General features: G+C 41.7%; 1 protein-coding gene across 1 annotated transcript in view; it reads left to right on the top strand.

Moving 5' to 3' along the window:
- Positions 1-26485, top strand: part of KCNQ1 (potassium voltage-gated channel subfamily Q member 1) — a 383627-nt gene that overhangs the window by 39964 nt on the left and 317178 nt on the right. Inside the window, exon 2 of the mRNA XM_056851952.1 lies at positions 7397-7487. Coding sequence (XP_056707930.1) covers positions 7397-7487 — 91 coding nt within the window. The remainder of the gene's footprint in view (positions 1-7396; positions 7488-26485) is intronic.

Here is a 26485-nt window from a genome sequence, read left to right as displayed (position 1 = left end):
CTGATCTTACTCGATCTTTCAGCAGCATTCGATATGGTTGATCACAATCTGTTAAACCACCACCTTGCTGACCTTGAACTTTGGGGGAGTGGCTTTACAGCGGCTTTCCTCTTTTCTTCAGGCTTGGGGACAAAGGGTGGTGCTAGGGGGGAAAGTATCCTTCTGTCATTCAATTCTGTGGGGAATGCCACAAGGGTCAGTCCTCTCCCCAATGTTTTTCAATGTTTATATATGCCCTCTTGCCCAGTTAGGAGTCATGATGCATACCTATTCTCTCCAGAATCGGAGGAGCATGCCGAATATATTAGGTGCTTTGGAACACAGGCAGGATGGTGCTGCTGCAGTCGTCTTGTTTGTGGGCTTCCTAGAGGCACCTGGTTGGCCACTGTGTGAACAGACTGCTGGACTTGAAATTCCTGCCCCTGCCTGGTAGAACTCTCTGTCTAAGGAGACCAGAGCCCTGCAGGGTCTGGCCCAGTTTTGCAGAGCCTGCAAGACGGAGATGTTCCACCAGGCACATGGTTGAGGACTTTTGGCTGCTCTATTACATCCATTGGTCAATGGGCAGAGCCCTCCCTCTTCTATATGCTCCCCCCGCACTCCTCCCTACTTAATTTGTAGAGGGTCTGTTATTCTCAGGAGTCTGCTCTGCTGGGAGCTTTGTGTGCCATCTGTATTACTTGCATTATTTTATGGGTTTTAATCTATCTTAACTGTTTCCGTTTTAGATGTATATTCAACTTGTTACCCACCCCGAGCCCCATTGTAGTGTGGGGGGATATAAATCTAAAATATAAATAAATAAATATAAGAGAGGATGGATAGAACAAGAAATATGAAAAAAGAGGGAAAGGAGATAATTCAAATGCTGCCGTTTGGGGATACATTCAGATGCCAGTTGTAATCTTTTTTAAAGCTTTTTTTTTTTTGCCATTGCATTTTCATGCAAATTGCATGAATTTTCATGCAAATTGCAAATTTCATGCAAACCTGAGAGATATAAATCTCTTTTTATCTTGGGTGCCATGTTGTTCATATAATAATGCTGTGGGCACACACCCCAATTACACACTCACCTTTTCACTGCCACTTGTCTTCACTTGGCAGCAACAATTTTGTTTTCGGTTGCTGCTGAACAGTATCCCCCCCACCCTCCTTATGCCAACAAGATGTGAGAGAGTAGTGCTGTTTTGATGTGACCGTAGGATCATCATCCTGGAGCTAAATTTCATGGGCTGTGTGATGTTGAAGCCACATCACAAAGCAGCGCTCCTGTCCTCCCAATGTTCTTTTTTTTTTATGAAATGGCACGGCAGCCGTGGGAATTGCACCAGCAGATATACAGGGGCAAACATTCCTCAGCTGCAGGTGTGGAACATGGTGAAGCTGGGCGTGGGGGTCCTTTTCAGTTCAGTCACCAGAGACCCATGTACTGTCTCTTCCAGACGCTATCCTTTATTCACCACGCTCCCCATATCTCTTTTATCTCTCTACTGGGCAGCCCTCCAAAACTTGCAGAGGAAATGACGTTGGTTGATCGTTAGTGAGTTCATTAATACCATCAGCAGTGATGAGTGCCAAACCAACTGTTCCTCAGTAGGATTGCCACTTTTGTTCTCTGTGAGCTCCTGTGATATTCCAGAGTTTTTGACATTCAGCAGTGCAACAGATGCAGCAGTACCCATTGAGGGTGGGGAGAAGCTGTGCCTGTTACTTAGCTGTCTGTCAAACATCTGTCATTGGCATAAGGATAGTGCAACAACACAAACGCTGACTACCCCATTTCTAGGTGTTTGAAGAACTCATTTAATTTACTTATTGTCCAGTAAATACAATACTTGTTCCTGTTGAATCTCTGGCCATATGCTGGTTAGCAGATAAGGAACCTTTGGCTTCTTATTCACTGAGAGGGGTCGTGAATTTTCTGCGACCTTGTGCCAGAGAGACCTATGCTTCATCCAAGGTCTTCCCTCTTAGAGAAGAATAATTGAGTGTCAGAAGCTTAATATCCTTGGGATTCTCTCCCCAACTATTGGTGTGAGAATAAACCATTCAAGAGGAGGAGGAGGAGGAAAGTAGGTTTATCTTAGTCTTGGTCCTTGGGAGGCTGTTGTGCTTCTGACTGCTGGTTGACTAGTGGATCATCCTTAGTCACCCTAGAAGGTGATTGTAAGCCGGTTTGATTCTGCCTTAAGTGGTAGAGAAAGTCAGCATATAAAAACCAACTCTTCTTCTTCAGCTGCTGGTGGAGTAGGCCCATAGGACTGGTTCATTAGAGGTTCTGAATATGCATGTGAAATTGCTTGTCGCAAATTTTAATTTGGGCTCTGTATTTTCAGATGTTTATGTATAACATCATCATGTTTAGTTTTTATAAGAGTGTAAGGAACTGCAACTTAGTGATATATTCCACTTCCCAGGACAAATTTATATCAATTTTCGCTACTGTTAAGTAATGGAATAATCTATAGTCAATTAAAATCTCTAAAACGTCATGGAGATGTCCATTAAAATCTCTAAATAGTCATGGAGGTGTCCATCAAAATCTCTAAATAGTCATGGAGAAACTCCTCCTGCTGCTCATTCAGATTTATTCTGGGGAAAACGAATTTTAAGGATGCCTTAGGAGAGCTTGTTCAGGCTTAGTCTGTGTGTAGTTGTCTTTATTATGTTACTTCAGTATATGCTGTATTGTTTTACAATCTGATGTGGTTATTAGCATTTTGAGGACTCAGATACATGAGGAGCATGTCGAATATATTAGGTGCTGCGGAACACAGGCAGGATGGTGCTGTTGCAGTCGTCTTGTTTGTGGGCTTCCTAGAGGCACCTGGTTGGCCACTGTGTGAACAGACTGCTGGACTTGATGGGCCTTGGTCTGATCCAGCAGGGCTTTTCTTATGTTCTTATTTGCCTGACATGGATCATGGGTGCACAACTGGACTTGCTGTCAGAAACTTACATTAAACAGGGCTTGATCACTCATCACTCAGAAGAGGATTGTGAGGGGGAGAGGGAGCTTCCGGTGTCTCTCCTGCCTGGTTTTCCTAGTATGTACTAGGAGAATTTAATGGGGGTCCCTGCCACCATTTCTGTTGGGGAAAACCAGGTGGGAGAAAAACCGGAAGCACCCTCTCCCTCCTTGCAGTGCATCAATGAGCAAACAAGTACTGTTTAAGTCAGCCCCCCCCCCCAAAGTATATCTGACTGTGAGTCCAGTCGCACACCGTGAACCATCACATGTAGGGCAAATTGCATATTTGAGTTTTAATATTTGAGAAACCTCCAAGAATAGCTTGGAAAATATCTATCTTGAAACTAATTAGTTTGCATAGTGAACATGTGTTGCTCAGACAGATAGTCTTGATGTGTTGGAAGATCATTTCAATACATTCCACCAACACTGTCTAAATATACACTGTCAAGTTGCGGCTTAATCTTGGGGGCTTTGAATTGAGACTGGAATCTGACATCTTGTGTTGGCTGACAACATGCACATGAATGTATATCTACCCAAAGGCAGTATGGCAATGTCTTGGTCACCCGAAGAGTGTGGCTTAACAAATGTGTATGCTTAATAAATGTGTATGTTTTGTGTCTTAAAAACACATTTACAGCATAAAGTGCATGGGTTAAGCCATTTCAATATTGGGGTATACATTTGCCTTTTAATTATTCTATGACCACTATATATGAGAAATGCTTGGAATACTCAAACATATGAAATAAAATTCTTCTATGATTTAGATGTCTTACATTTTCACTACTTATTTATTTCATCCAGAAGTTAATTGTCGCATAAAACTAACAATAAGATTTCTTAATGCTGTATAAAACTTCGGGAACATCGGATAAAACTCACCCGTGATTAATATAAAGCAGAGGTGTGCCCTGTGTATCTTAGTGATTTGCTTGTCTGTAGGAGAAGATCATTTTTAATCAGAAGTATTTACTGAGATCTCTCAGTAAATCTCAGGGCAGTATTCAAAAACAGATGTAGAAAAAATAAATAAAAGCACAACACTTTTTAATAAGATGTTTTAATTAATTGGTTTCAGGGAGCTGGCTCAAGGTTGACTCAGCCTTCCATCCTTCTGAGGTCGGTGAAACGAGTACCCAGTTTTCTGGGGGTAAAGGGAAGATGACTGGGGAAGGCACTGGCAAACCACCCCGTAAACGAAGTCTGCCTAATAAACGTTGGGATGTGATTTCACCCCATGGGTCAGGAATGACCTGGTGCTTGCACACGGGACCTTTACCTTTACCTAAAGCCTGAAATAGCTAGTCACAAGGAAATCTTCCTATAAATTTCCTATACACAAAGAGTGCAAGACCTCTGGAATTAATGAGACTGGACGGGAGACCACCGAGGAAGAAGAGTTGTTTTTTATACGCTGACTTTCTCTACCACTTAAGGGAGACTCAAACTGGCTTACAATCGCCTTCCCTTCCCCTCCCCGCAACAGACACCCTGTGAGGTAGGTGGGGCTGAGAGAGCTGTACAGAGCTGTAACTTGCTCAAGGTCACCCAGCTGGCTTCATGTGTAGGAGTGGGGAAACAAATCCAGTTCACCAGATCAGCCTCCGCCGCTCATGTGGAGGAGTGGGGAATCAAACCCGGTTCTCCAGATCAGACTTCACCGCTCCAAACCACCGCTCTTAACCACTACACCACGCTGGCTCTTCCAGGGTCACTATGCAGAGAAAGGCAACGGCAAACTACTTCTGTTAGTCTTTTGCCTTGAAACCTCTGTGGGGTCTCCATGAATCGGCTGCAACTTGACGGCACTTTACACACTTGCAATGTGGAAGAGAAGGGTTTTCTGTGTGAAGACAAGGCTTGTGTAAAGTTGGAGAGTGTTAATTATGGCTCAAGCAAACAAGGATATTCTAGACCAGTGGTGTCAAACATAAGGCCCAAGGGCCGGATTCGGCCCCTTGAGAGCTCTTATCCAGCCCGCAAGCCAACCGAGGCTGCCACCCCCCCACACACACACATTCTCAATCTGGGCTGGCAAGGCATGGCCCGGCCCAACCAAGTGACGTCATATCCGGTCCTCGTAACGATTGAGTTCGACACCCCTGCTCTAGACTCATGAAAGCTTAGGGTGACTGTAACAGAACCTAAATGTGGTGGTGGGGGGGAAATGTCAGGCAAGGTAAGCTGATCAACTTTGGCAGCTTTTTATGCATAGCCAGTTGTGCTACTGAAACGTGTGGTTGCAGACAGATGCCAATGTGCAAATATTTTGAAAATGTCAGTCTGTAGGAGAGGTTCATGAGGAAATATCCAATTACAGAGAAATGTTTTTCCTAGACATAAAGAAAATATTCATACAATAGATTTTGCATGCAAGACTTCATGGGAAATAATTCTGGGCCCTGCACCTGAAGGACGTTATAAGTGAAGAAGTCTTCCTGTAGCTCTTATGCATTAAATGATCATAGCTTCTGTGAATTTATACACTTCAGTCATTTCATTTCCTAATAGGTTCTATGTGCCTCTGTTTATGGAAAGGTTTTTTAAAAACATCATTGGTAAGTGTATTTTGAAGCCTTGACCCTGCCGTTTGGTTTTTTTTTTTAATACTCATAGAAAAATGACTGCGAAGTGAGGACTATTCATTGTATGTGAAGAAGTGGGCTTTAGTCCACAGTAAAATTTCACTCTTTAAGATACCACAAGATTCCTCTTCCCCTCTGGGCTTTTAAGATCTGTATTATTGGTCACCAATGGGCAATTTGACCATAGTGAAATTTAGGATCTCTTGGCCCCCTACTGAGGAAGAATGTTCTCCATTTCATTCATCTGTTAGCATGCGGAGGGTAGTGGATCCTTCTTCATTGTTGTGGGCCAGTCTAGATGACCTTTGGGCACTTCTGGTGGGAGAATTCAGCAGGAGAAATCTAGGTATCTAGACCACTTTTGATTGAGGAAGAAAGTTGCCATCGGCTTTGATTTGCTGCCATCTGGTGGTCAGGTGTACTGCCTGGCTGAATTTTAGTTGTCAATGGGTATGTCCTTCTTAGCCTGCTTTCTTCTGCAACAGCAGTTTGTAACTAACTCTGAATATCTGACATCTAGCAGACTTTTATCTTCAAGCAAAACTGCTTTTAACACTTCCCCTTGTATTTTTCAATGATTTCTGACCTTCTAAAAGCTTTTTAAAATACATTAAAAATTCATGTATCTAAAATATTCAGCCCTTTCTTTCTTGTGTCAATGGCATGGATGATTCCGTATCAGCAGCTACAGCAATTTATCAATGTACTTGGTTCAGAAATCCTTAAAATTATATATATTAGGATGGATTTCTGGAGGGAGATGGGCAGCAAATTCATCAAGCCTTGAACACTAACTTCTACTGCTGATATTACTTACAAAACAACAATACATAATAATATTGTACTCTGAGCATATGAGATTATTCCACGGATGCAGGACAAATAATTTCATGGTGTATGTTTCAAATTACTAACTCCAGCTAATTCCTGGCACAAATGTGTATCCTGTTTGTGCATCTTCTTTTTGTTTTCTTAAAAAGTACAAAGCCGCGTACTGTGTTGTTCAGAGCTCTTTCAGGAAATCCAGTTCGGAACTGGGGAGAAAAGTCATTTGTTTAAGCTAATGCCTTTTGGTCATACTTAAAGTCTTCACAAATGGCAAAAGGGAGGCAGAATTGGGTTGTAATGAATAAATGCATTGCTCTGCACCATGTTAATGATATCCTTCAGTGCATAGCTGTGACTATAACTACCATAACATATCGTAGTTCTTTCTTTCTGAAAGAAAGTGCTTAAACCATCTCAAATTTTGGCAAGCCCTGGAAGTGGTGGTGGGGAACGGGGATGGGGTAGACTCTACCCTCTCCAGAGAGTTTACCTTTACTAAAAAGGGAGTGTACATACAGCTCAGGATGTTGGATTGGGAAGAGGAATTGCACATTGAGTAGCTGTTTCCATGTGCAGTTTCCCATCAAGTTATAGCACTTCCCTGAATCAGTGTGCATGTAAGTAGGCTGACGGACAATTTAGCAAATTTCTTACAGATTAAGAGTTCAACTAAATTTACATTTCTTTAAAAAAAAAACATCCATGGGGTTACAATGGAGCACCCATTGACCTCTAACACTGACATCCTAAGCAGAGTTACACCCATTGATTTCCGTGGACATAGAAGGGTATAAATCTGCTTAAGATGGCACCGTAAGCTTCCTTTCCCCTTCCTTCCTTCCATCTCTTCCTCTCCTAGTATAGTTTGAGCCAATATTAGAGGACAGAAGTGTTTTTCATAAAATGTTTTTAATTTTACTAATTTTTTGCCTTAACTAATAGCTTTCTAATGAAGCATTTTAGTGATTTTAATTTTTGTTTTTGTTTTGTTTTGTATTTTCAGTTTCCTCATAGTGCTGATCTGCCTTATATTCAGTGTGCTTTCCACGATTGATCAATATTCAACACTGGCCACGGGGACATTATTTTGGATGGTATGAATATGTATATTTGCTTAATTAATATGTAACATTGCCTGTATGTGAGGTGGGTTTAGGAAATGTTCTTTCCAGTGTATTTGATGCTTAACAGCTGCAAGAGAGAGTAGTCCTTGACACATCACACAGACAGTTAGTTTCAGGTCAACCTGAAATTAAAATTGTACTTTTACAGTTCTTAAGACGTAACCTTCTCCCATTGGGTTGATTCAAAAATTATTATCACTTTGAAGGCCAGAGATTTAAACTGGACCTGTAAGGCCAAATTTCAAGATGCTGCTGGCTCTTAGGCTTCACCTGAGCCTGCAGAATATAGTTTGGAATCTGACTATCTCATGTTTGCTAATAGCCTAACCTGTTACGAATGTTGTCTGTTTTTGGATGAAGGGGTTGAGGGGAGGCCATTCCGGCCCTGCAAGGCCATTCATTATAACATGTAAGGAGCAGCTAATTGCCGAGTTCTGAGATGGTTATAAATCTGTTTTGCAACTAGCTAGCTGGCACCTGCTCTGCATCAAGACTGTGGGAAATAAGCACCTTCCTGTGCTTGCTTTCCTGTTTTGGCAGTGCCTTGACCCATCCAATACTATTTTGGAAATGTGTGGCTATGCAACATCAGGGTGGTGGTGGTGTCCTTAAAATATATATGTCTAATGCTTACAGAGTGTCTTTGGATGTCGCCTGTATGTTGATATGCCTTTGAATAGCATTTCCACCATGCTGCTTTGTATCAGCCCATTCCTGAAAATATGGCGTGCGGAAACGGTGGGGAAGAGGCGCAGTGGCGCCTGTTCCTAAGCCGTTTCACTTACACCAGAAAACAAAAAAAAGCCGTCTTGCGGCTGTTTTTTGTTTTTTGTTTTAACGGGGCCCTTTGCCCCATTGAAAACAGCAAGGCTGTGCCTGCTCAAAAGCAGGCACAGCAACGCCGTTCTTTCCGCCGGCGGCCAGGGCTGAAACAGGATAGGGAGCCGCCTAACTGGTAGCTCCTCCCCCCAGAACGCCCCTGGAATGCCCCCCTACGGCGGTGCGGCATCTCCACGCCTTGGCCTGCACCACGGAGAGGCCACCCTGGGTTAGGGGGCGAGGCGCGGTGCCGCAGCGCTCGGCCGCCAGCAGGACTAGCCTCACCGCCAGCGTAAGTGCATGTAATTGCGTGATTACACGCACTTACGCTGGCGGCGAGGTCACATTGCCTCCAGAAGACTTTTGGCCCAATTCTCAGGAATGGGCTGTATGTTGTGTATTACTCAAGGCACCAAATGTGACATTCTACTACTGATTTTAGTCAACAAAACAATACCCATTTTATTTTCAAATGTGTGAAACCCCAACACTCTCACGTGCATTATTTGTAGCCTTATGTCCTGAAGGAGTTTTTGTGTTAGTTATAATTTTAGGAACCAGCTGTACTTCTAGGTGCGGTTAGAGATTTATAATTTCCAGAAATTTTGAAGCAATACCCCCCCTCCATCGACTGGGGGGATTGAAATATATGCAATATTTGCTTTCCTACCAAAACAAACCGAATTTCCTAATTTAACAATGTAAGATGCACTATTTAGAGCTCTGTTAGCATATAAATGGTATTAATTGGCCTATTTATGGCATATAAAAGTATAAATAATTTAATTTTCAACAAACAGAATTGCAAATACACCCAATGCCAAAGCAAAAGAGTTGCAGACTGCTACAGCTTAATTTTTCTTAGCACATTACACTAATTCCAAAAGGAAAATTTATTTCATACGAGTTTTTTTCCCAGTGCTCCCCCCAAATCTCCCATTTTAATATAATTTTAAAGTCCTCATATTTTTCATACTATATATTTTGAGTGAGTAAAATCTTGTTTTTAGAAGCATTTGATTTATTTCAAAAGAAAAAAAAGAAAGTTTTTTTTTAGTGCTCCCATAAGTTCTATTGAAAGAATTGGGGGAGGGGAAAGAGCCCTCAAGCTTTCATCCTGTATTTTTCCATGAGAAAAACTATGTTTTAAAAAGCATTTCACTCATTTAGAAGAAAAATATTTCATGGGACGTTTGTTTGTTTGTTTTGGTGCTCCCCCAAACTTTCCAGCTATTCCATTGAAAGTCCTTAGAGGAAGAAAACTGGCAAAAAAACTAACCCCCCCCCCAATTTGGGGTGTCCCCCCCCCAGGCCTTCACACCTCTAGGGACTGTTGAGTTCCCTTAGAAATGTGGCTACCAGTAGCTGATTTAGTTGTTAGTGATTAGTTTGCATGTATATGAGTGCATGTATTGGCTCCCAATGGGTATCCCGTTAATGTGTGTGTGTGTTGGGTATGTATATATATAAATATAAAACTGAAGATTGTACACAGTAATCCATAGCAAGGAAAGAATGATCCTTGGTTTAGTGTGTATAAGCATTCAGACACAAAAGAGTGTTCCGTAGATACTCTGTGTCCTTCAAGGTGAACTGAATAGGAATGCCTCCTGATAGCAGGAGAAATAGCCGTGCCCAGGCTGTTCTGTTCTTTGAAAGCTTTTCGGTAGGAGTGACTGGTGTTGTATTACTTGGCTTAATTTCTTGGGGCAAGCCGGCATTTATATTTCATTTGACTGGCTATTCTTTAGCCACTTAATACTGCAGTTGTTATGTACATTGGGAGTTTCTCATTATACGTGCATTAATATTTAATGTTGACAAAATTTTGACCTATGTTTTCCAGAGGCTCAGCTTTCAGAATGCACACTTGTTTGTATTATAGAGTCAGTTTTTAAGTCATTTAGGTACAGTTTAGTATGTTTGTACAAAGGTAATTTTCCCGTTTCCCCCCTATCTATTGGTGCGGTAAATTTTTTATGGAGCTTATGATAAACAGTTGCAAGTTATGAATGAGCAAATATGAATATGTTTTTCTGTTGTTTACATGTGGAAAGAAATTTCCAGCTTGCTCATGTATAGTAAATTTTGCCAATATCTGTACCAGGCCACCTGCAGTTCTGTTAAATATGAAGTGCAATATATTCTGTTCTGTTAAATATGTTCTTGCTAGGCAGAGGCTTTGACAATATTGATTATACCCTTCTGGATTGAGGCCTGAAGCCCTTTTAGTCAGGCTTGAACTTTCCAATAAGTACAGTTATTTTCCCATTCTTTGCGGAAGGAGATCTTGTTCTTAAAACTGTAAATTTTATATAGTGTCCAGATCATGCAAAGTGATGGTATTGCTTTACTCTGCTCTAGTTAGACCTCACCTAGAGTATTGTGTTCAGTTTTGGGCACCACAATTTAAGAAGCATGTCCAGAGGAGAGCTACGAAGATGGTGAGGGATCTGGAGACCAAGTCCTATGAGGAAAGGATGAAGGAGCACGGTATGTTTATCCTGGAGAGGAGAGGACTGAGAAGAGATATGATAACCACCTTCAAGCTCTTGAAGGGGTGTCATATAGAGGATGGTGTGGAATTGTTTTCTGTTGCCCCAGAAGGTCAGACCAACCAACAGATTGAAATTAAATCAAAAGAGTTTCTGGCTATACATTAGGAAGAACTTTCAGATAGTTAGAGCATTTCCTCAGTGGAACAGGCTTCCTCAAGAGGTTTTGGGCTCTCCTTCTTTAGAGGTTTTTAAGTAGAGGCTAGATGGCCATCTGTCAGCAATGATGATTCTGTGAACTTAAGCAGATCATGAGAGGGTGGGCAGGAAAGCTTGCGTCAGTGTTCGGCTTTCATGGCTCTTTCTTACATGCCCAGGGAAATGCCAGTCACCACTTTGGGGTCAGGAAGCAATTTTCCTCCAGGCCAGATTGGGCAGGGATCCTGGAGGATTTTGTTTTGTTTTTGGCCATCTTCTGGGCATGGAGTAGTGTTCACTGGGGAAGTGGGTGCGGGGGGAGGCAGTTGTGAATTTCCTGCACTTCTCAGGGGTTGGACTAGATGACTCTGGTGGTACCTTCCAATTCTATGATTCTATTATTATTGCTGGGAATTCTCTTAAGTCTGAAGAGGGGAAATGGCACACCCATACAAAAAAAATAGGAATGTGAGGCCAACAGATTCCTACTGCACTAACTGAAAATAATATAAATGGATGGCAGATCTTGCTATAGTGCTCCTGGGAGGAGAAAAAAGACAGAAACCAATCTTTGAAAATAAAAAGATTTTTTTTAAAAAAAATTAGCAGGCGTTGGAGGGGAAAAACAGCAATTACCAGGAACAACCTTGCACAATAACTGGAAAAGAAAGCTAAAAGAAATCTTGTGATGGCAATTGGGATAAGACAACAGGAACAGTTAAAAAAAAAAGCTCTGGAAAAGTATCAGAACTTTTTTGTATTTTGTTGTTTTTTCATAAACCCAGAGATTTACACAGTGTGGCGACCTGTATTGTTAATCATAAAAGGAAAGAGGGGGCACTTGCTTTAATTTGAACTTCCTTCCATCTTAAAGAATATACTCAAACATCAAAAAATCATCCTGGATGAGATATCAGTTCACTCAATGTCAAAAATGGTACCGTATATACCCGTGTATAAGCCGCCCAGCGTATAAGCCGAGGGTCGGTTTATAACCCCTCCCCCCCAGCAGGCTTACCTTAGATCCAGGTGCGCAGGCAGGCAGCGGCAGCGGGCCCCCCCACGGCCCAGGAGGCCCCCAGGGGCCCCAGTGACAGTGATTCTAAAGTTACATTGGCAGTAGCAAACTTTATCTCAGTCCTTATATCCTTTAAACAATAGATTTAGAATTATGCTGCCCAAGATTTATGAATCAAGGAGCTTCCAAGGGAGAAAGGAAAGGATGTGAGGGGGTTGTGAGCAATAGTGCAGAGATTATTATATTTTGGTAGTCCACAGGGGAGGAGCTTCAAGAACAAGCTATCCTTGTCTCATTGTCTCTGATTGCTGGGGAAGCCACAATTTATATACATCTTCTGGCCCCAATTGTTCAGATGTTGTATTAAAACAAATAACAGGATTGCCTATTGAAACAATGGGAGACGCTGCAATGCCCATTGGGTATTATGAGAGCCAGGAATGCTAACTGCCTTGTGCTGGCTCATTGAAATATATTACAGCGGGCAAATGTGGCAGTGAAAATGCAGAATGGGTTTTGAATGAAGGTCTCTGGTCTGACATACACTGCTCTGAGACTGGAATAACAACGCCCCAAGTGGAATGACAGCTCTTGGGTGTAGGAGAAGTGTTGTGAGCCTGGAATGACAACCCCCAGAGTGAAATGACGTTGTCTAGGAATAGAATCAGTGCTCTGGGACTGGATTTATGGCCTCTGAGTAGAATGACGGTCCCTAGGAATAGAATTAGTACTCTGGGGCTGGAATGATGGTAATCCCAGTCACAGAGGACTCATGCTACTCCCAGGGGCCATCATTCCACTTTGGGGGCTGTTATTCCAATCCCAGCTTCATTCCCTCCCTTACACCAGCCATTGACAGAGACACAATGTCTCTGAATGGGGCTGTAGACTGGATATATTGATCTGAGCTGAAGATCAGAAGAAAACAGAAGGTGCTTGATTTTTAGAAACGGATGCATTTCTCAAAAAGAGAAATCTGCCATTGAAGTTAAATGGAATATTGGTGTATGTGGGGGTGGGATTCTTCAATTGTAAAACAGTATTCTAAGAGATAGTAGCTTCAGGTTTGGAATCCAAAGCTTTCAGCTAGGGAGTGACCCAAGGAAATTCCAACCTCTTTTCCATGTTTACTTTCTCAGTCTCTACTTTACAGTAGAAGTAAGTGGGGTGGAAGGGGCTGGGGCCCTGGCACTGCATGCCCAGCTGAGGAACTGGCCAAAACCCCACCCTATCTGCTTTTGGGTGTTTTCTCTGCAGAAATACCTTCTTAATACAATGCGGCTTACTTACAAGGCAAACCTATGCCCACTTACCTCAAAGTAAGACCTGTTGAATACAGAGACTTACTTCTGAGAAGATATGCATAGGATTGTGCATAACCTGCAATCAGAGACTTGTGTTGTTACATTTGCATGAAAAGACTGTTACTAACTTTGTAAGTGCAATAAATATTTCAAATTCCACATTAGTAGGTGCTCTAAGTAAATTTTTGCTTGGATAACTCAAGTAACGCTTATAAAACAAGCAATCTTCAGTTAAAATTCGTGAAAATAATGGCTGCCCAAAACCTACTGTCCAAAATTCATGTGGCAATAAATCAATGGGTCACCATACTAAGTAAAGTTAAAATTGTGGGTCCCCATACAAAAGAGGTTGGGAACAAATGATCTAGTGACCTCATACCTGAATTGAGTTTTAAACTGAGGACTTTCTTGGTCACACTCTAGCCACAATTCTACACTCACTTCCTTTTGATGTTTTCGTAACATAGTTAAGGTTATGGCTTAGATCCTACAAATCATGAGCAGAAGACTCACAAATGGTTTTCTGCCCTCCTGTTTCCCCCTGTAGTCTCCTAAGACCTCCAAAATCCTGATGCTGAAGGTCTCACAGGACAAAAAGCCATCAGTCTCCCCTTTATTTTCTGCTGAATCAGATCCTTGGTCCATCAAAGTCAGTATTGTCTATTCAGACCGGCAGCGGCTCTCCAGGGTCTCAGGCAGAGGTCTTTCACGTCACCTGCTTGCCTAGTCCCTTTAACTGGAGATGCCGGGGATTAAACCTGGGACCTTCTGCATGCCAAGCAGATGCTCTACCACTGAGCCATGGGACCACAGTGATTGACAAAGAGCATTATGATTCTACTTTTCACCTTTTTAGAAAATGAGTCTGTAATTGAAAGTGAGGCCTATTTTAAACAACACCAGGCATATTTTTAAAGGAACCCCAGCGTGGCATTCTGTGTGGCCAGATGATTTCACCTATAAATGGATTACTAGTATGCCAAGGAGCTGTAGCCTCCTCCCTAGCCATAATAACAGCTATGTTTACATGAAATATGAATATGTGGAATACATGTAGCAGTTTCTATATATGCCCCAAGTCAGGTTTAAAAATCAGCTGAAGTGAGTGTCACCTGCTTCATGCGACTAGAGATTGTAATATGAAACAATCTCTGTTTTCAAAGAGGAAGGGGGGATTTTTGTTTCACATGTGAGAAAATGACAAGAAAGGAATACTTTTATTCCCAGCTGATTTCAAGAGCAGAGTTAAAACACATGCATTTAAGAAGAAGGGTTGGTTTTTATATGCCGACTTTCTCTGCCACTTAAGGGGGACTCAAACGGGCTTCCCTTCCCCTCCCCACAACACCCCTCCCCACCTTCCCTTCCCCTCCCCACAACAGACACCCTGTGAGGTAGGTGGGGCTGAGAGAGCTCTAGCAGAGCTGTGACTTGCCCAAGGTCACCCAGCTGGCTTCGTGTGGAGGAGTGGGGGAACAAATCCAGTTCACTAGATTAGCCTCCGCCACTCATGTGGAGGAGCTGGAATCATACCCGGTTCTCCAGATCAGAGTCCACCACTCCAAACCACCGCTCTTAACCACGACACCACGCTGGCTCTCAAAATCAGTTAGGCTTTAAAGTGCTTGTGTTAGACTGGATGTATCCACTGTTCTGCTGTGATGCTTAATGAACTGTGACTTCTGATAATCTTCTAAGACAGTGGGGAGCAATCCACAGACTCCCATTTCGGTTTTAAAAAATTCACAGACCTCCCGCCGGGCCCTCTTCTCCTCCCTTGCTGGTGCTCACCACCTGCCAGACCTTTGAAAAGGTGCATGGCAGACTGTCCCATGAAGGCCTATGTCCTCCAAAGGCCTCCGTAAGTCAGAGGTGACTTGCTGGCAAAAAAACCCCCCAAAACCTGAGGCAGACAAGAGGTTGCAGGTTTAATTGTGTGCCACTAGGTGGTGGTGCTGGTAGGATTTTGGCTGTTAGTTCTCAGCTGGCAATTACTCATCACAAGCTAAAGTGAGTGGATTGTCATAGAGTAGGATATATGTGCACTTGGCATTTTTAAAATATTGGTGTAAAAGAGTTTTGGACATGACTCATGAGGAGAATGAGGCATATTTGTGTAAAAATTTTTTTTCCCCTGAGAGTTCAATATTTAAACTATGGAAAAAGTAAATTCAAGGATGTATTCTCCCCGTGAGACTATATTTTTCTTTTATTTTCATAAGCAAGGGTTTTTATGGTGCCAAGACACAGCAGAATGTTGTTATCTCAGCGTGATCTAAGAAAATCCTAGTGCACGATCCAAGCGAATTAAACATTCTCCTGAACTAAGGGATACGTAGTGTGCCTGAAACAGCTATTTTCTCTCAAGAATCTCATTTTGTTGTCAGTTTTGCTGCCAGAATTGTAAGGGTACATTTTTTGTAGTGATATTACTTATGTGTAACATCACATGTGTTAGATTACTTTTCTTCTCTTCAGTTTTAACTCTTGCTAATACTGGGCAGTGTATTTAAATGTAGATTGAAGAGTGCACATAAGGCCTTTTGGTTTATCCTTCATTGTTACTTTTAATAATAACATTTTTGTGGTGGAGGTGGGTGTTTTCAGTGTTGCATTGAGGAGAACCTGGAGCAGAGTCAACGTCCAAAAAACCCTGAAGAGTCTTTCTTTTCCTTTCCAGGATTGGGGGGGGAGGTTTGGGGGGATGTTATCTGAATGGTTTCAGCTAACTTGCATAATATGGGGACAGCTTCTATCTTCTTCCATCGCAGAATGGAACAAGAGTGGCAGTGTAATGTATGCTTCTTATCAGTATTGGAAACTTGGCCTCTTGCTTATTTCATTTATTTTAAATGCAGTCCATTATTCCTCACATAGTTGAGCCTGCATATGTCCTATTCAAATTGCAGACATTTAGCTAGTTTTAGGGAGAACTGCACATATTCATGACATTTATGTAGGAATTTCTCTGCAGAAATTAACATGGAACTTGTGTATAAACGTCAACGTAGATTTCATTTCCCATGTTTTTTCTTTCCTTTTTTGGTTTATTTGTTTTTTGCTTGTGTGTTGACAACTGAAGTAACACTAACACTTGCAAGGAACACAACCCATAGGTAACAGTTCTTGAAATCAATGAGCTACTCTTAATTTTGTATGTATCCAGACCATCTGCAGATGACACAAAGCTGGTATATGCTTCCTCCATCCTGTTGTTCCAAGGTGTCTCTATTAGGGTTGTGCACCCCGCCCCCAGTATTTTTGGTTCAGGTTTAATAAACCTGGAAATTTCCAAACATCTGAATATAAGCAATTTGGCATTTTTGAATAATTGAAAATGTTTGGGTTTAATAAACCCAAACCTGAAAAATACGCCGTGCAGAGCTGAACACTTGGCTTCACAGAGCGCAGCAGTCAGTTGTGTGCCGCCTGCCCCCTCCGAAGTCCTCCAAAGTCTCCAGCATCTGTCCTTGCAAAGTCTGTAGACTTCAAAGAGGGCAGATGATGGGGGTCTGAGTTAGATCGCTGGCGCCTGCCCTCTCTGAAGTAGGTGGGCTTTGGAGACAGCAGGCGGCGGGGATCTGACTCAGCCAGCAGGTAAGTAAGGGGGGGAGGAAGAGGGGAGGGGGGAAATGGCAGCCAAAGTGCCCTGAATAATGTCAAAAAAAATCAGCATTATTTGGGATCCACTTTTTCGTATCCCTTTCATTGCCACAATTTTATTTTACCAGTTAACCCCCCCCCCCCGAAAAATACTGAAAAAGTTTTTTCTGGGTTTTCCCCCAGTCTCTATATTTAATAATAGTACTGAGCTTTAAAATCGCTATTGTTATCCTCATTTCCTACTGTTTAGACTGTAAACATGCCAACAGTGGAATAGTAAGAAAAGTTATACTCTTCTAAGCCCATTGGTTTCTATGGATTTAGAAGGATATAGCTCTGTTTATGATTATACCACAAGTGTGCTAATAGTTGTATGGTGTGCATGCTTAATAGTTGTATGGTGAATCATCTTAACCAGTTAACTATTTGGCTTTATAAAATGTTGATGAAATCACTTTTGTACTGCAAAGCCTCAGTGAAGGTGTCTATTTCAGGGCCTTTAATCAAGGGGATAATTTTCTCTTATTGTTGGCACCAATGTTATAGTCTACCACAGCCCAGCCCTTTTAATACCTGATGTACATATTTAGGGGGAAAAGTCTTACCCTGGTTGTTGAAGGATGAACTGGTAACGGGGAGGGGATGGGATAGAAATCTAATAAATCAATAAAGTCTAACCCCTGACTTCAGTCCTATATACACTTTCCCATAATCCTACATCTTGCATATTATTCAAAATCCATATAGCTGAAGGACTGCCTTTCCCTGTATGCCACCTTAGTTTAGCCCACCATTTCCTCCTTAATGTGTCTTCGTGGCAGGCGTCATGTATTTCTGTGGCTCATTCCATCACTATTTCAGTTGTTGCTTCCATCTGGAATCAGTCCAGAAGGCTTCATTCCTCCCAGCCTTTCAAATGGCATGTAAAGCTGTTGTATTTGAGAGGGCCTTTTGTAGAGGATGGGATTTATAGAGGAATGAAATGTACATAGGGAGTGAGGGGTGAAGTTATAGAAGTAGACAAAATGATGCATGGTCTGAAGAAAGTTGATAGAAACTTTTCTCCCTTTCCCATAATATTAAAACTCAGGGTCAGCAGGTGAGGGTTGTTGTCTTTGTGCCCTGGTGTGGGCTTCCCTGTGGCCTCTAACAGTCCGCTGTTAGACACTGATGGACCATTGTACTGATCCAGCACAGCTACTTTTATGATATGGAGTTTGCTGCGCAGATATTTTAATTGTGTTTGTGAGCCATGTGGAAGTGGACATAAATTTCTTAATGAAATGAACATGCTAGACATTTTCTGCCAGCTAAGTGGTTCTCTTCTTCATATTATGCTACTTTTCATGGATCCCTGGAACTTGACTTGTTCACTTAGCTGTTTAGTTCAATGAGGGAGAATTTAAATTTGAGGTTGAGGCTACAAATATATTTACCTAGGTGTACACAAGGCCTTTAAAATCATGTAGTGTGCTTTCTGACTGTAGCTTCTGGATACAGATTCTTTCCCAACAGAGATGTGCCCTGTATATCTTAGTGATTTGTTTGTCCGTAGGAGAAGATCATTTTTAGTCCAAAGTATTTACTTAGATCTCTCAGTAAATCTCTGGGCAATAGTAATGAAGGAGAAGAGTTGGTTTTTATATGACAACTTTCTCTACCACTTAAGGAAGAATCAAACTGGCTTACAATCACCTTCCCTTTCCCTCCCCACAACAGGCCCCCTGTGATGTAGGTGGGGCTGAGAGAGTATGACTAGCCCAAGGTCACCCAGCTGGCTTCATGTGTAGGAGTGGGGAAACAAATCCATTTCACCAGATTAGCGTACTCCACTCATGTGGAGGAGGGGGGGATCAAACCCTGTTCTCCAGATCAGAGTCCACCTCTCCAAACCACCGCTCTACACCACGCTGACTCTCATTGGATACTTCTGATGTTAAACCCCCCCCATTAAAATAATAGTGAATTTTCTTGCCCTTCAAATGACAGAACTGCCTGTTATTAATCTCATAGGGACAGAGACTTCTGTATTGTGTGTGTGTGCCGTCAAGTCACAGCTGACCTATGGCAAGCCCATAGGGTTTTCAAGACAACAGACATTCAGAGGTGGTTTGTCATAGCTTGCCTCTGCGTAGCGACCCTGGTATTCCTTGATGGTCTCCCTGTTTGGCTGTTGAAAAGGAAGTGTCAGAAACGAGACTGTCAGAGTAGGTTTAAATAGTGGTAAGACGAGGGGATAAATATGGAGAGATATAAGGATCATGAAAAAAATGGAAAAATCAGTGTAATAGCAAAAATATAAAAGAAAGGATAAATGAAGTCAATGGGGGATTTCTAAAAGCTGCACTGCAGTTGATGTATAATGTTTATGTCTAAATTAATCATTTTGAAGACCAGGGAAAGATTTCATGCTCAAAATCTATAGGGGGCAGTGTTGAACCATATTGCAATTCAGCTGAATTAAAATAATACAGCTAATTTTATCATTAATACATGATATTTCAAATAGCCAAAAATATAAATCTTATACTTTAAGTAGGTGAAAAATTCTGTGGGAAGAAAGGAGCTGGGTAAGGTATAATAGCATTTGTAATTATAGAAATTTTTATATCTCACTATTTATGCTACAGTTTTCAGTTCCTGAATTTTCTAGCGCTGGTGGTGGTGGAGGAGATCAGAAAGGGAAGAAAGTGGCAAATTTGTACCTCTATAAAACGGTGTCCCATGTGTTTATGTGTCTCCTGGGGCATCCAGTTAGTCCTTTTGAAACCCTCTCATAACTGTATTTAAGGAGTTCAGTGGAAGAATAAGTCTTGCATTGTTACAATACAATAAAAGCTGTCCCCAGGAAAAGTAGGCATACATGGACCAGTAGAGAAAAAACCTGTTTGCCTCAAATGCTAAGCGTGTGCCTTCACCCTGTTCTGCAAAGGTTGCTTTAAAAAGTGCATTATCATCATTGTCATCTAGCAAAATTTTGCTTCATTTGCCTGAGTTCAATCTCTGCGGAAGTTGGTTTCAGGTAGCCGGCTCAAGGTTGACTCAGCCTTCCATCCTTCCGAGCTTGCTGGGGATAAAGGGGAGATGACTGGGGAAGGCACTGGCAAACCACCCCGTAAACAAAGTCTGCCTAGTAAACGCTGGGATATGATGTCACCCTGTAAGTCAGGAATTACCTGGTGCTTGCACAGCGGACCTTTACCTTTTTTAACCTTATAATTACCTACCTGTTTTCTTGAGCGAGTAAGAAGAAGGGTAGATTGTAAATGTGACAATAACAGATGCCCTCATTGCATATGGAACTACTCTTAACGATCTTTAGTGAAAGGCTCTGGCCAGAACCTTCTAATATGACAGATTGCAATCCAGTACAGACCAATAGTGATGAATTATTGCCATCTGCTGGCTGCTTCATAGCCCATATGATATAATGTAGTAATCTCACTGTAATGACTGTAATGGATCATCATTGTAACAACGATCTACCACTGCTATTTAGTATCAGTGTTGACTATCTCAGCCGAGAGGAGGAGTGGGTGGAGATTATCTGCTGCTGAAAGGGACAATAGGGGATAGGCCTTATTGGTGTGCCTCAGGAAAATAAGGCAAGAGAAATGTGCATTTCCTATGCTTTACCTATGATGGGTGTTGCATGAGAGGATTTGTTTTCTTATGGGCACCTGTTGCAAAATTTCCCTCCTCACTTTTTGGTTGTATGTGAAGTTGGGCATTTTCACTGTTCTCTTCCATCTATCAAAGCTGCTTTCATCAAACAAAAATCCAGTGAATAAGTCTGAGTTTTTAAGAGTTTTGCCACATACATAACTCTGGCATGTGGCATGGATGGATGTATTGGCATATGGCATGTTCTCTTTTTAATGGAGGTATGTTGCTTCACAGCAGCTAGAAAGATTAGGGTTGCCAACCTCCAGGTACTAGCTGGGGATCTCCTGCTATTGCAACTGATCTACAGCCAATAGTGATCAGTTCCCCTGGATAATATGGCTGCTTTGGCAATTGGACTCTATGGCATTGAAGTCGTTCCCTTCCTCAAACCCCTCCCTCCCCAGGCTCCACCCCCAAAACCTCCCACCCATGGCAAAGAGGGACCTGGCAACCCTAAGAAAGATGGATGTGTGAGCTAAACACAATCTAGATTTTGTAGCATACCTTTAAGAGAAATCATTCTGAAACAATGTTTATTTAGGCCTCCAAAATTCACATCTTTGCTTTTATTCACGAAAAACTTTAAGCGCCGTAGGATTATTTGAGCTTTATGATAGATTGCTGGCTATAAGTTTAGAAGAGCATCTGGATGAGAGTGTTTATATTTTGCAGAAATGATTTCAGAGTTGTGACCTTATTATATATTAAGTGGAAGACAGCAAAATATTTCTGTTCTTGGCAGGGAGGGGAAGTCTAAGCTTGTCAAACACTGGCATACAGCAGAATTGAGCACTGAGAAGGATTTCTAAACATATCAGGATTAGCATGTAACACTTGCAGTGACAGGTGTTTCCTTTATGTCTTGTCCAAAAGTCTGGGAAGTAGTTTGTCATTAAGTGCTACATTCAGTGCGTATCTCAATTTCAGTATAACTGGAGGGCCCAAGGCTTTGTTAGGTGCTTGTTTTTACATCTGACCTCAGCCAGCTGGAGTCTATTGTCTTAAGCGTAATGTAACAGCTGACATAACATAACGGATATCAAGCTGAAAAGCCAAAGCAGCGTAGTGAACTGATGAAAATGAGAGGAGAAAGGAATCGAGGGGTTCGGGGGCGGGTATTACAGCATCCTGACTGATCAGTTTGAGGGCTGAGGCTTGTTTTCCTTGGGGGAATTAGCCAGGAAATAATGAGATGTGCCTGCTGATGCTCTGTTTGCAATTGATTACATATGATAGACTACTGGAGGCAGGTTTGGGTTTGCCAGCTGTCACTAGCTGGTGGCTATTGAATTGCTTTAAGGGGCCCTTGGTGCAGACAGAGCGCCTAAGACTGCAGGTGTGGTATAATTGCTTTACTGCAGTGAATATTGATGGGCCTATGGAGAAAAATGAACTGCAGAATGGATTAAAAAAATAAGTAGAATGGATTTAAATATTGTGATATTTGAAAGGCGAGTCGTTGCTATTGAGTTATATAATTTAAAAAGATTCAGGGGCTAGGTTCTGAATGTCTTATGAAGAGAAAATAATTCTTTCTTTTTTTAAAGAGCCACACAAGATGTGACAAGGAAAACAAGGCCTGTGGTTTCCTTTATAGAGTCAATCCATCTTTTGTTGAGTCTTCCTCTTTTCCTGCTGCCTTCAATTTTTCCTAGCATTATTGTCTTTCCTAGTGACTCTTGTCTTCTCATAGTGGAATATATATTATAAAATATAAATAAAATGGACCACTGGTCTGATAATAGGTTCTTGCACATAAAATTAGTAATTTGAGACCACACATTGTGGCTTTTTCTTTTAATTTGTAGAGTTTTGTTTGTATGTATGGACTATATCCAGGTATCTTTCCTAGAAAATGTGCTTCTGTTCCTGAAATAACATTTTCCTAGCACAACAAGTAGATTGGTGGGAAAATGCAATTTGGAAAATGTGTATTATATGAATTGTGACAATTGTCCCTGCTCCCATTTGCCCCATATTGGGATCTTTACTTTTTAAATTATCTTTTTTACTTTGATTTTCAGCCCGAGTGTTTGCTTAACATTGTCAGGCAGAAATTGGCAAAGGGCTTATTCTGACCTTTTCTTGAGACTACAGCTAGCCCGGTCCCTTGTTAATTTCACTACCTTACTGCCAAGAGCAAAAATGAAATGGACAATGCTCGCTTTAGGAAAGAAAATGAAAGGTGGGTTTCTCTTCTCCTGCACCTGTGTGTTCACCTAGTTCCCTCCCATTCTAAAGGGATAAAAGACAATAAAGCTGCTGTGTATGTAGCAGGCATCCATCCATCCCCATCCCATTTTGGCATCAAACAGTATCCTTTTGGAACCTGGACAAAGTGACATGGAGTACATCAAGAAATATCATGAAAGAAAATGATTCAGCTAGTGCAGCCTGCTTTGCAGGATAATATACGAGCCCGGAATGAACACAAGGACTACAGATCATAAGGGAAAGTAATTTTGGAAATGTTCTTTTTCCTTTTATGCTTTTACTTTTCAACGGTTGTGCAGCATGGGACTTGGAACAGCAGAATGCAGATTATCAAAGCAGCAGAAATAATTTAAAAAATAAAGTTTTCAGTCTATAAACTGTTTTGTATTAATCCACGGTTCAGCAGATAATAACCAGACAAAAATCAATACAGTGCTGTCAGTAAAATGTTAATATTTTGGGACACACATAAAATATTGATGCCAAGTAAACTGTTAGAAGTAAACAGTTCAAAACACTGTTGGCTTTATTTTAGAGTTATGTTTGTTTTAGGTTCTGGGGCTTTGGAGCCACTGTGGGACAGTTTGATACTGAGCTTCACATAATAAATCTATCTGTCACTCGGTATCAGTTATTTAACAGTGATGCCACCATGTTCAAACGATAGCATCTGGGTTCCAGGCTAGGGTTTTGATGCGGTAGGTAAAGACTCTCTTATTTCAGGCCTTTCTTGCCGTTTTCTTCCCAGCCATTTCCCATCTGTGTGTTGACTGTCCCTCTGCCCCGGGGGTTGGGCACCAGTGCAGCTGGTGTTGCCAGCAGGCCTTTTCCCAGGAGAAAATATATCTTACTGTATCGCAGTAAACTGTAATAAACCACTGGAGTTTGTTTTTGCCACCTCCCAAATGCTGCAATAAGAGTGTTTGTGTGCAGGGGGAGCGCTACATAAATCACAATGCTTATGGGACAATGGCATATGAAACTTTTACTACAGGTCTCAGCATTTATGTTTCTCTCACAATCTTTCTTTTGTTCTCAGAGAACAAAAGCGCATGTTTTCTGTTTGACAGCTATGTCTAAATGCAGACAGGTTTTCAAATCACCTGTAAAATGTGGGGCAGTTAGTTTTGAAATTATTATGGAAGCATAGTAGGAACTGTTCAGCAGTTTTGGAAACATTACGGGGGTTATTGTTGGGTGTGGGGTTTTTTTTGCGATGTATTATTATCAGAAGCTCTGACTGTTCTTTTTGAACTTGCATTTTACCCTTGAGGTGAGAATATCTTGTGGAAGAAGAAAGCATGCTTTGCAGTAGTTGGTTCCGAGAGAGTATGTCAGTAGCGAAGGCATAGACTAAGAGGACTGGCAGTTGAGATCCTGCCATCCCATTTCTAGCCATTGTCTATTTGTAACAGGACAGAAGTTTTCAAAGTATATTTGGATGAACTATATAAACTTAGGCTGGGCATGTAGATTTGGCTTCATTATGTTCAATACTGATGGTTCTATCGCTGAATGCTGCAGCTTGGTTATTATCAGGAGCTAGATAGAAATGGCATGTTACACCCATTCTGCGCTCATTCCACTGGTTGCCCATCAGTTCCCTGGCTCAGGTCCACATACTGACCATAAGACTCATACCCCACATGGCCTTGGACCCTCATATCTGCAGGAGCACAACAGCTTTGCCAGCATGGTGTAGTGGTTAAAAGTGGTGGTTTGGAGCGGTGGACTCTAATCTGGAGAACCCGGTTTGATTCTCCCTCACCATCGGCACTTCCGGAAGTGATGTCATTGTGCTGGCAACGCCGAGGTCTAGACCTCATTTTATGCCTGGTAAGACCCCCACTAGCCAGTTGGACAGCACTGGGGGAAGGGGGCCCAAAGCAGGCCCCCTGAACCTTAGCGATCGAGAAAGCTAAAGTATGTCTGTGGATGAAAAGAAACACCTTGATCCCATCCTGAGGTGGCTTATTTTTATTATCAACAACACATGAATTATAATGACTGCATGCTTCCAAAATTCCCAAAATAGCTGGATTTCTTCAGTCTCATACTTCCTTCCTTCTAGTAAATGAAACCTTGTATTGCTGCTGTATGTGTAGGTAGGTACCCTGTCTAGGTGGTGTGACTGTAAAGCTCTCATCTGGGGTCTCTTTTTGTCCATGGAGAGGATCAGCTTGGCAACAGCTCCCTTGCACAGTTGGTGCAGCTGAACTCTTAATGTATATATTCTCCTTGGGGGGGAGGTGATTAATGCTTGCAGTAAAGTAGGATCAAAAGAAGGGCTGGGGAGAGAGGAGCTGTGTGGTTAGCAAGAATGTTGAAACATGAAAACATACTTATTGACTATAACTGGTGGCCTAGCCCTTGTTTATAAAAATAAATCTTATGAAAGATGCACTTATTTCTATTAGTCTGCTCCGCGATGTATATGTCTAGACAGATGAGCGTAGTTTTTCTTTTCAATAAAAACCACTTGAAAAACAGTCATAGCTTCAAGGTAAAAGAATCTAAAAATCATGTGTATAAAAATAAACGTTCTGCTTTAAGTTGATGAAGGGATCTATTATATTTGCAAGGGTCTTTGATTTATGGAATGGCTTAGTGGGGGAGGAGCAGTTTGTGATTTATGGGGGAAGGGATCATTATTCGACATCAACTTTGTGATCCAGCATTGCAGGTGTACAATTCCCTTGAGGTAGGTGATGGTTCCTTGGTGGGTGAGATGCTGACCACGACTCTTCATGTGATGCATGCCGCTAAGAGGGCGTGTGAAGGGCTTTCTACTCAGGAAAATGTTTTACACTTAACTACAAGACATTGCCAGTGGTGCTGCACCTCTAAACCCCAAATGGGGGTCTTTTTAATCCCAGGAAGCTGAAAATATACTTGGAATTTTGTCTTAAATCAGGGTTCTAATTCCATTAGCAGTTTATTTAGTTCATTTAATTTAATTTCTCACCTTTCAAACTAACAGTCAAAGTGATTCACATTTGAATAATTATAATAAGCAGATCACAACAAAAGACAATTAAATGCAATAGAAAAAGAAACATAGGCCCAATTAAAATCAGGACCATGGCACAATGGGGAGCAGGGACACAAGTCTCCCCACCCTCTCCATTTTCCTGATCATTTTCCTGACAGCCTGTAGAATGGCTAAATCAGAATAGTATGTCCACATACTTTTCCTGAGGTATCCTGAGGAATGGGAACCAACAGGAATATTAGACCAGGATGCATATGATTTGGGGGGGCGGGGGCATAAATTCATTCTGACCATATTCCATGCATTCACAGTAGGCCTCCAAAAGTAACCAAGTTGTTTTCCCCAGAGTTTGTGAATTATTTGTTTTGGTTCTAGTGAATTTGATTATAAGAACTCGCAATTAGATTATCTACCGTAGTATGAAACTATTGTTATGTTTTGCGTGTTGGGTTGGTAAGATTCCTTTCAGATTGTGTTTCTGCTATGCAATGCAGAGCCACTTCAGGAAATATGGAGGAAATAGTGTTGGCTGTTTCTGCTATGCAATGCAGAGCCACTTCAGGAAATATGGAGGAAATAGTGTTGGCTGTTTCTGCTATGCAATGCAGAGCCACTTCAGGAAATATGGAGGAAATAGTGTTGACTGTTTCTGCTATGCA

This window comes from Euleptes europaea, chromosome 6, assembly GCF_029931775.1.
Source record: "Euleptes europaea isolate rEulEur1 chromosome 6, rEulEur1.hap1, whole genome shotgun sequence".
NCBI lineage: Eukaryota > Metazoa > Chordata > Lepidosauria > Squamata > Sphaerodactylidae > Euleptes > Euleptes europaea.
Note: the sequence above shows the minus strand (reverse complement) of the source record. Positions and strands in the feature narration are given on the sequence as shown.